The sequence below is a fragment of the Bombina bombina genome, chromosome 4 (genome assembly GCF_027579735.1).
Source record: "Bombina bombina isolate aBomBom1 chromosome 4, aBomBom1.pri, whole genome shotgun sequence".
NCBI lineage: Eukaryota > Metazoa > Chordata > Amphibia > Anura > Bombinatoridae > Bombina > Bombina bombina.
In genome coordinates, this window is record NC_069502.1 from 1,192,898,769 (window position 1) to 1,192,910,772 (window position 12,004).

General features: G+C 38.8%; 1 protein-coding gene across 3 annotated transcripts in view; it reads left to right on the top strand.

Annotated features, from left to right (window-relative positions):
- Positions 1-12,004, top strand: part of MOCS1 (molybdenum cofactor synthesis 1) — a 255,798-nt gene that overhangs the window by 197,601 nt on the left and 46,193 nt on the right. For 2 of the 3 annotated variants that reach the window (XM_053712668.1, XM_053712669.1), the window contains exon 10: positions 461-524. In XM_053712668.1, the coding sequence (XP_053568643.1) occupies positions 461-516 (56 nt within the window). In that variant the 3' untranslated portion in view covers positions 517-524. The remainder of the gene's footprint in view (positions 1-460; positions 525-12,004) is intronic. The other variant, XM_053712667.1, reaches the window with a different exon arrangement.

Below are 12,004 nucleotides of genomic sequence, written 5' to 3' on the forward strand. Positions count from 1 at the left end.
AGGGGAAGTGTAGCGGTACCTGGTAAGCTGCAACAACCCGACCAGGCGGGTACAGCGGTTCCAAACGTCTGGTAGTAGTAAAGAACAGTCAAAGATGAGGAGCCGCTGTAGTTAAAATGTAGATCTTTATTCGACAATAGTTAAAAAACCGGGAAGCATCCCACAATGACAGGTAAAAGGCGTACCACTGCTAACATGTTTCGGCCCTTCCGGCCGTAGTCATAGCATCATGCATCATTTGCCAGTATGTATTGGTAAAGCTGTTATAGAAACAGATAAGATCTTGTAAATCTGTAGTATCTCTTCATTGACCACTAGACTGCAAGAAAACCTCTGCTCTTCTAACCAAGAGGATAAACTTCACCTGATCTGTACTGTCGATAATCATTGCGTTAATATGTGCAATTCTTTGTGTTTAGATCCATGCACTCATCTCTTCCTTGTTTCCTTTACTATTAAGGAATGTTTAACATCTCCCAGATGAAGAACCGACCCATGATCCTGATTGGTGGGTGACAAAAGCAGTACGTACAAAAGTGTTGCTTATTGTCTTGTTTTTTTGTTCTTTTTTATGTTTTTTTTACACCGAAAGGAATTTGTTTATAAAAAAAAGTCATAACAGAGCAGTGTTTGTTTTTAAAGCGTTATATTGAAAGTATTACAGGCCTTTAAGGGGTTAGCAATGTCTGGACAGGCCCTGCTCTTGTGTGATTGGATGAGTTAGAGCAGAGGGTGGGATTGCACAGGAAAGCATTTGCGGTGATGGGTTGCAAGTGGGATAGCAACTTGATAAAGTCTCTTGTCCACATTTCTTAGAGCCAATAAAAGAAACACTAAACATGTATGGTGTGCATGAGACGGCTTGGATAATCCTGGTTTTAAAAGGAAATTAAACTCAAGCTTTTATACCCCTTAAAATGTTTAATTAATTCTACATATTTAAAAAAAAAATGCTATGTTCTTTCTCTTTTTAATTCTCCACCTTGTACCTGTAATTCAACTTTGAAAATTGTAGTGTTTCTGCTCTCCTCAGAGAAGTTGCATTTTGTCTTTCATGCTTCACACTGATTGGATGATATGTACAGGAACTTGTTTATATTTGTCCCTTATTGGCCACAATCAAGAAGCTTTTCAGTAGGCGTGTCCCAGGCCTACAAATCACTGCACACTTTACTAACAAAATGGTAAATGTTTTTTAAACTTTTGTTTTTCATGTAGAACTTTTGTGACTATTTTTTTTTAATAGAAAAATAAAATGACTTTAATGTCCCTTTTAAGGCAAATATGAAAAAAAAGTTTGAAAACAAAAACCTAATAAATGAGCTTTATCACAAATGTGAAGTACTGTGATAGAAGTATCTAGGCTTATGGTCGAATGCTACTTTGGGCTCCATGTACTATATCTGGTGTGGACCAGCTTCTCAACTTGAGAACCTGTACGCTCAGCTTTGCTTTGAACGGGCAGAAGACCCTGTATATCTGCCACCCAGATGTATGTCCGCCACCCAGATGTATCTTTACACAGTAACTTGAGTGTGTAATGCCTCCTACTTCTGTCATGTGACTTATTGCGCACAAGAAGTGCCTGTCAATTGCCCCGAGCGAGCGTGTTCAGGGTGATTTCAATATTCCATCTCAGAGGTGGTGGAGCATGTAAGAAGTAGCGAATGGGTGTGGACAGCAAGTTGATAATCTTGTCCGCATGCCGGTTAATACATGGGGCCCAATGTGTGCAGTATATTTGTGTTACGTAAAAATGGTTTTAGCAAATGTTATTAATGTCTCAGGGTCCTGTGTGCAAATGCTGCACTTAACCAGTAGCCTCGTATTCAGTGGTTTGTATAGTGCAAGTTGAATCATTATACAATACACACCACCACTAGCTCCCTGGACAGGATTTTTATTACGGGAGCACTGACCATTTGCAGCATACTTACATATGCTTTAAAAAAAAAACGTTTACTAGAAGCAAGTATTATACAAAAATGCTTTGATTTAAATTGTTGATGTGCTCCATTTCTGTTTTGACTATTCTGCTTCTTTAAGTATATTTTTAATTAATAGCCCTAAACAAAGCTGTAGTTAAGAGGAAAGCAGAGATACATTTATTACAATTGAATGTGAGCTATAGCATAAATTCGCTGCTTACATCTGGTATACGTCCCTGTACACAGATGTTTGGATTATAAAAAACCAACATGAAGTTTAGATAAATGTAATTTCCTGAGCTTGCACAACTGAGTTTTAAGTAGTTTGATTTTCCTTAGCAAAAACCCATCAGAGAATACTATAGGTGCCCCAAGTACTGGTTAGAAATTACTGTATACCATGGCTGGAATACAATTTTGTAATTTTTAATTATGTTACGTTTACAGTTATTCTTAAAGGGACATGGAACCCAAGTTTTCTTTGATGATTAAGATAGAGCATTCCATTTTAAACAACTTTCTAATTTACTTCTGGTATCAATTTTTCTTTGTTCCCTTGGTATCTTTATTTGAAAAAGCAAGTATTTTATGCTTAGGAGCCTGCCCATTTTTGGTTCAGCACCCTGGTTAGCATTTGCTGATTGGTGGCTACATTGGATACACCAATCAGCAAGTGCTACCCAGTTTCTGAACCAAAAATGGGCCGGCTGCTAAGCTTAAATTCCTGCTTTTCAAAAAAAGATACCAAGAGAACAAAGAGTAATTAATAATAGGAGTAATTTAGAAAGCTGCTTAAAATTGCTGCTCTATCTAAATCATTAAAGAAAGAAATTTGGTTTAATAACCCTTTAACCCTTTCGTGACTGGGTTAAAGTGCCTACATCAGAACAACTGTTCCGATATAGACAAATTGAAACCACGCGATCGTGCACGTGATCACGAGATTTCAATTATTGGATCGCGTCTGGGGGGCGTCCCTACAACCCTAGGAACGCCCTCCAGACCACGATCAAATCCTGGAAGCACAGAAGGCTTCAGGACAGCCGTTGGCTATGACGTTCTCTTCCGTCATAACAGCTCTAAAGCCCAGTGTAATTATGACGGAATAGAACGGCATTAAAAGGTTAAACAAGAAATATACCCTTACCATAATGTCTTATTCATTAGTAACCAATTAAGATACTGATTTTAATCATTACAGTCTTGTTTTTCATGCAGGGTTTTTTCCTTGCATCTGCCTCGTTCTGGCACAGGCTGCTCTTCCTGCTTGTAAATTTGTTTTTGTTTAAACTTAAGTGTATAACATTTTTATTTTTGGCCTGTAATTTAATTAGGATATGCAAGGTGCATGTTCTGCCAGACTCAGCTTTCCAGCAACGTAGGGAAATGAAGCTAAGCTCTTAGGATTCTGTGTGTTATTGAGATAGACAACGTATTATGAGGACCAGATACTGGAGTAACTGAGGACACGTTAGTCTGAAACTGGTTGTGATGAAGACAAAATGTTTCTCCCTCAAGCAGCAGTCAGGTTGGGATGTTGCAGTTAGAGACTTGGCACACAAGGATCTCCCATGGCTTCATTGTCATCCACAGCTTCATTCATTTGTTCTTCAAGAGAACAAAGGCCATCACGTCTGGACGCACTGGTGCTTGTCATAAAGATTTTAGGCGAAGTTGCAACGGGACAGAAAATAAGTCTATATTCATTTATTAACGTATGGGAATATTTCTTTTGAAAACAAGAGGACAAAATTAACATAGTCATACAAAATACACCCTGCAAACCACTAAAGGGATTCCCCAGACTCCAATGTCAATAGTACAAAAGAAAGCGCGGCAGGGAACCAGGTAAATCATAAAACGTAGCTTTTATTAAAGCATTAAAAAACATATAAAATCCATCACAAACAAAAGCCAGTGTAAACGCGGTCTTATGCGTATCAACTCATGCCTTACTCATAGACCGTCATTCTCATACCCATACTAGAAATCTTGAACTCTCCCTGCAAGTCCTTAGTACTAGAACTTTAATGGCTCAACCAGTATTACTCAAGCAGCTATTCCTTCATTTGCATTGTCAATATTAACTATGTGTGGGTGTGTAGTTACGTGGGTATGAGTGTGTGTGTAGCTATGTGGCTATGAGTTTGTGTGTCTGTTTGCATGTATGTTTTTATTGGAATGGGTGTTTGTGTGCAAATAGTTGCCAGGGTTTGGGTGTCTTGTGTAGTTCTCTACAATCGGGATGTGGATGTTGTTGGTAGTGTGTGTGTGTAGTTGCCTAGGTTTTAGTGCCTGTATGCATGTAGTTACTTTAATCTTAGTGTCTGTATGTATTCAGTTACTTAGCTTTGGGTGTGTATGTGTGTAAAGTCACCTAGGGTGCCTGTTTGCGCGAGGGCTTCCTAGCTTTCGGTGCTTGTCTGTAACACTGGTTTCCTAGATTTATGTGTCTATATGTACATGTGAGTACATAGCTTTGGTTGTCTGTATGGGTGTTTGTGTGTTTAAATGACCTGTGCTGGGCTGTCTGTGCATGTGGGGGTACCTTGTTATGGATTTCTGTGTCTTTGCAGTTACCTTGATGCCTGTGCACAAGCTACTTGGGTATGGGTATTTGTGCATGTGCGCTTATGTGAGTATGGGTGTCTTTTTCTGTGCACTTACCTGGGTATGGATGTATGTGCATGGGCTACCTGTGTATGGGTATTTGCACATGTGCACTTATGTGGGTATGGGTGTCTGTGCAGTTACCTGGGTATGGATGTATGTACATAGGCTACCTGGGTATGGGTATTTGTGCACTTATGTGGGTATGGGGGTCTGTGTCTGAGCAATTACCTGGGTACGGATGTCTGTGCACTAAACCATGGGAGGAAAACTACGCAATTTATAGCACATGGATACACTTTGCTTTGTATAAAATACAGAATACTATGGGAGAGAGGATTTTTGCAGCAATCAGATCATGATATTTCTTCTTTATCACTTTGTTAACATTGGATAACAAGGAAGTTTAGTATTGCTAGAACAATTTTAAAGTTTAAATTCTTGATTAGTCAATACTCTATGCTCACTTGTGGCCTCTCTCGCTTTGTTTATTAACTATTTTCGTCTGCCATAGAAAGGAGAGAGCGCCCATATTCTGTATGCATTCCTTTAAGGGCAGTGATCTTATGTTAATTCAGAATGTGGGGAAAAGCATGTTTGTTACAGTGTTCACTGCTAAGGGCAGTGAGGCCAGCGATAAATCTGCCGTCTCCAACTTGGTCCAGTCATTTTCAGTAATTCATTTCTTAGAAGTATTCATGTGCCTATTCAAAGGACTTAATTAGATTAGTACCATTTTGTGTATTTACACAGAGCTCATATTCAGCACTGAGCACACGGCCCTGTCTTGTTTAGTTTTGCCCACAAAGGATTTTATTTTCTTGAAATTAAAGCACAAAAATGTAAGGGAGGGAATAAGCGTCAGTAATTCATGCAAGACTGTTAGATCAGTTTTCTCCTGCTCCCAACAACTTTAGTTAACTTCACTATTTAACTCCACCAAAAGCTCAGTAGATTTTATCTCTTACAGAAAAGCAATGTAATAGAGAAATCTAATAGTACTGAATAAAATGAAGAGCAGAAGCAAAAGGCATGTCCCGGTTATAAAGCTTCTTCATAATTAACCTTACAAATAGCGATATTCAGTGGTGCTGAGAATACAATACGCCCCTATGGTTTACTGCAGCCTCACAAACATTACTCTGCATCATTCATATTTAGCTTACACTGCATATTCAGTATCACTTTATTTACCACTGCCACCATAACCACTAGCTTACTCTGCATATTCAGTATCACTTTATTTACTGCTTACACCATAACCACTAGCTTACACTGCATATTCACTATCACTTTATTTACTGCTTACACCATAACCACTAGCTTACACTGCATATTCAGTATCACTTTATTTACTGCTTACACCATAACCACTAGCTTACACTGCATATTCAGTATCACTTTATTTACCACTGCCACCATAACCACTAGCTTACTCTGCATATTCAGTATCACTTTATTTACTGCTTACACCATAACCACTAGCTTACTCTGCATATTCACTATCACTTTATTTACTGCTTACACCATAACCACTAGCTTACACTGCATATTCAGTATCACTTTATTTACCGCTTACACCATAACCACTAGCTTACTCTGCATATTCACTATCACTTTATTTACCACTGCCACCATAACCACTAGCTTACTCAGCATATTCAGTATCACTTTATTTACTGCTTACACCATAACCACTAGCTTACACTGCATATTCAGTATCACTTTATTTACAGCTTACACCATAACCACTAGCTTACACTGCATATTCAGTATCACTTTATTTACCGCTGCCACCATAACCACTAGCTTACACTGCATATTCAGTATCACTTTATTTACCGCTGCCACCATAACCACTAGCTTACACTGCATATTCAGTATCACTTTATTTACTGCTTACACCATAACCACTAGCTTACACTGCATATTCAGTATTTCTTTATTTACTGCTTACACCATAACCACTAGCTTACACTGCATATTCAGTATCACTTTATTTACTGCTTACACCATAACCACTAGCTTACACTGCATATTCAGTATCTCTTTATTTACCACTGCCACCATAACCACTAGCTTACTCTGCATATTCAGTATCACTTTATTTACCGCTGCCACCATAACCACTAGCTTACACTGCATATTCAGTATCACTTTATTTACCGCTGCCACCATAACCACTAGCTTACACTGCATATTCAGTATCACTTTATTTACCGCTGCCACCATAACCACTAGCTTACACTGCATATTCAGTATCACTTTATTTACTGCTCACACCATAACCACTAGCTTACACTGCATATTCAGTATTTCTTTATTTACTGCTTACACCATAACCACTAGCTTACACTGCATATTCAGTATCACTTACCACTGCCACCATAACCACTAACTTACACTACATATTCACTATCACTTTATTTACTGCTTACACCATAACCACTAGCTTACACTGCATATCGAGTATCACTTTATTTACCGCTTACACCATAATCACTAGCTTACACTGCATATTCAGTATCACTTTATTTACTGCTTACACCATAACCACTAGCTTACACTGCATATTCAGTATTTCTTTATTTACTGCTTACACCATAACCACTAGCTTACTCTGCATATTCACTATCACTTTATTTACTGCTTACACCATAACCACTAGCTTACACTGCATATTCAGTATCACTTTATTTACTGCTTACACCATAACCACTAGCTTACACTGCATATTCAGTATCACTTTATTTACCGCTGCCACCATAACCACTAGCTTACACTGCATATTCAGTATCACTTTATTTACCGCTGCCACCATAACCACTAGCTTACACTGCATATTCAGTATCACTTTATTTACCGCTTACACCATAACCACTAGCTTACACTGCATATTCACTATCACTTTATTTACCGCTTACACCATAACCACTAGCTTACACTGCATATTCAGTATCACTTTATTTACTGCTTACACCATAACCACTAACTTACACTACATATTCAGTATCACTTTATTTACCGCTTACACCATAACCACTAACTTACACTGCATATTCACTATCACTTTATTTACCGCTTACACCATAACCACTAGCTTACACTGCATATTCAGTATCACTTTATTTACTGCTTACACCATAACCACTAACTTACACTGCATATTCACTATCACTTTATTTACCGCTTACACCATAACCACTAGCTTACACTGCATATTCACTATCACTTTATTTACCGCTTACACCATAACCACTAGCTTACTCTGCATATTCAGTATTACTTTATTTACTGCTTACACCATAACCACTAGCTTACACTGCATATTCAGTATCACTTTATTTACTGCTTACACCATAACCACTAACTTACACTACATATTCAGTATCACTTTATTTACCGCTTACACCATAACCACTAGCTTACACTGCATATTCAGTATCACTTTATTTACTGCTTACACCATAACCACTAGCTTACACTGCATATTCAGTATTTCTTTATTTACTGCTTACACCATAACCACTAGCTTACACTGCATATCCAGTATAATTTTATTTACCGCTTACACCATAACCACTAGCTTACACTGCATATTCAGTATCACTTTATTTACCAAAAGCAAAAACAAGAGGGCGACCCCTAGTGCAGATCAATGATGAACCAGTAGTGGAAATCTGTTAGTGCTAACGAATGGATACTCACAGTATGAATTGCACCCTGTAGTGCAAATGTAGCATACTAGGAATATTATAGTGTCCTAGTGCACAAATCCACCCCAAAACGGCACTGTCGTGATGTCAAATGAACTTCAAATGTATGAGATGGACGTCAGGATGATAGAAAAGAAAAAGAGAACCAGCAACGGCTGCACAGGAAGTAAATGGGAGGAGAACAAACAAAGGTCCTTTGTTTGTTCTCCTCCCATTTACTTCCTGTGCAGCCGTTGCTGGTTCTCTTTTTCTTTTCTATCATCCTGACGTCCATCTCATACATTTGAAGTTCATTTGACATCACGACAGTGCCGTTTTGGGGTGGATTTGTGCACTAGGACACTATAATATTCCTAGTATGCTACATTTGCACTACAGGGTGCAATTCATACTGTGAGTATCCATTCGTTAGCACTAACAGATTTCCACTACTGGTTCATCATTGATCTGCACTAGGGGTCGCCCTCTTGTTTTTGCTTTTGATTTCCAGAATACAGATATTCCTTCTGCGTTTGGGAGGAGCAGCCCTCTAGAATAGTGCACAGTCAGCTGGGACACTGTGAAGTTCCCAGACCGCTCATCTAGGCATTACCTTTGCCTCTCCACATTGTGAGTATGCTTACTTTTGCATTATCTCCTATATAAAAATTGGCTACACTAGGAGGCGCCCTTCTCTCTCCTTTCTGTTTCACTTTATTTACCGCTGCCACCATAACCACTAGCTTACACTGCATATTCAGTATCACTTTATTTACCACTGCCACCATAACCACTAGCTTACACTGCATATTCAGTATCACTTTATTTACCACTGCCACCATAACCACTAGCTTACACTGCATATCGAGTATCACTTTATTTACCGCTTACACCATAACCACTAGCTTACTCTGCATATCCAGTATCACTTTATTTACCGCTTACACCATAACCACTAGCTTACTCTGCATATCCAGTATCACTTTATTTACCGCTTACACCATAACCGCTAGCTTACTCTGCATATTCAGTATCACTTTATTTACAGCTTACACCATAACCACTAGCTTACACTGCATATCCAGTATCACTTTATTTACTGCTTACACTGCATATTCAGTATCACTTTGTTTACAGCTTACACCATAACCACTAGCTTACACTGCATATTCAGTATCACTTACCACTGCCACCATAACCACTAGCTTACACTGCATATCCAGTATCACTTTATTTACCGCTTACACCATAACCACTAGCTTACACTGCATATTCAGTATCACTTTATTTACAGCTTACACCATAACCACTAGCTTACACTGCATATTCAGTATCACTTTATTTACCGCTTACACCATAACCACTAGCTTACACTGCATATTCAGTATCACTTTATTTACAGCTTACACCATAACCACTAGCTTACACTGCATATTCAGTATCACTTTATTTACTACTTACACCATAACCACTAGCTTACACTGCATATTCAGTATCACTTTATTTACCACTGCCACCATAACCACTAGCTTACACTGCATATCGAGTATCACTTTATTTACCGCTTACACCATAACCACTAGCTTACTCTGCATATCCAGTATCACTTTATTTACCGCTTACACCATAACCACTAGCTTACTCTGCATATCCAGTATCACTTTATTTACCGCTTACACTATAACCGCTAGCTTACTCTGCATATTCAGTATCACTTTATTTACAGCTTACACCATAACCACTAGCTTACACTGCATATCCAGTATCACTTTATTTACTGCTTACACTGCATATTCAGTATCACTTTGTTTACAGCTTACACCATAACCACTAGCTTACACTGCATATTGAGTATCACTTACCACTGCCACCATAACCACTAGCTTACACTGCATATTCAGTATCACTTTATTTACCGCTTACACCATAACCACTAGCTTACACTGCATATTCAGTATCACTTTATTTACAGCTTACACCATAACCACTAGCTTACACTGCATATTCAGTATCACTTTATTTACCGCTTACACCATAACCACTAGCTTACACTGCATATTCAGTATCACTTTATTTACAGCTTACACCATAACCACTAGCTTACACTGCATATTCAGTATCACTTTATTTACAGCTTACACCATAACCACTAGCTTACACTGCATATTCAGTATCACTTACCACTGCCACCATAACCACTAGCTTACACTGCATATTCAGTATCACTTTATTTACAGCTTACACCATTACCACTAGCTTACACTGCATATCCAGTATCACTTTATTTACCGCTTACACCATAACCACTAGCTTACACTGCATATTCAGTATCACTTACCACTGCCACCATAACCACTAGCTTACACTGCATATTCAGTATCACTTTATTTACCACTGCCACCATAACCACTAGCTTACACTACATATTCAGTATCACTTTATTTACCACTGCCACCATAACCACTAGCTTACACTGCATATTCAGTATCTCTTTGTTTACCACTGCCACCATAACCACTAGCTTACACTGCATATTCAGTATCACTTTATTTACCACTGCCACCATAACCACTAGCTTACACTGCATATTCAGTATCTCTTTGTTTACCACTGCCACCATAACCACTAGCTTACACTGCATATTCAGTATCACTTTATTTACCACTGCCACCATAACCACTAGCTTACACTACATATTCAGTATCACTTTATTTACCACTGCCACCATAATCACTAGCTTACACTGCATATTCAGTATTTCTTTATTTACCACTGCCACCATAATCACTAGCTTACACTGCATATTCAGTATCACTTTATTTACTGCTTACACCATATTCACTAGCTTACACTGCATATTTAGTATTTTCTTCTTAAAGGCACGATGAGTCCACGGATCATCTTCATTTCTTATGGGTATTCACCTCCTGGTCAGCAGGAGGAGGCAAAGAGCACCACAGCAAAGCTGTTAAATAGCTCCTCCCTTCCCTCCCACTCCAGTCATTCTCTTTTCCTGCCTTAGTGATAGGAGATGGCAAAGTGAGGTGTTAGAAAAGATTCTTCAATCAAGAGTTTATTATTTTTAAAGTAGTGCCAGAGAGTGCTACTTTGTCCTAGGGTGTAGCCTAGTCCAGATCAGTCTCTACAGCAGAGCTTTTGGTGGCTTTAAAGCAATAGGAACTGGCGGGAAATAATTCTCTCTGCGCCTCCTATACATTTTGCTGCCCTAATCCAGATAGCCTAAGCACTGTTAACTCAGGCTGATCTTCTTCCACAGGGCTATGGGAGGGAGAGGACCTCTTACACCTGCTGGACTGTCCTGCTGTCGGGCAGAATACAAAAGTAAGTGCTAAAGTTTTATTCTGGGTCTGAAGCACACAGAAGGATTCAGGACAGAGGAAGTATAGCACTTTACTGGGACATATATCTCCTATATATAGATTTAGGATGATTTTCTGACAGCATGTTTATAGCAGGCACTGGGGCTGAGGAGAGTGGCTTAACCCGAGCTGGATTCCATGAGGGATATGCCCTATAACAGTGAGGGCTAATCCACTATTGCCTTTATATTTTTGTAGTCTGGCTCAATTCAACTGTATAAGTACGTTAGGCACATTTTGTGGTAATTTGCCCTCAGGTTCAAAGAAGTTTTCACTTTCATCTCCCGTTAGTCTATTCCTTACATAATAATGGCTACCGGGAGAGCATGTATTATGCCCACGAAGGGCGGGGTTTAGTTTTAGCGCAGTTTTGGCTTTGTTAGTTACACAT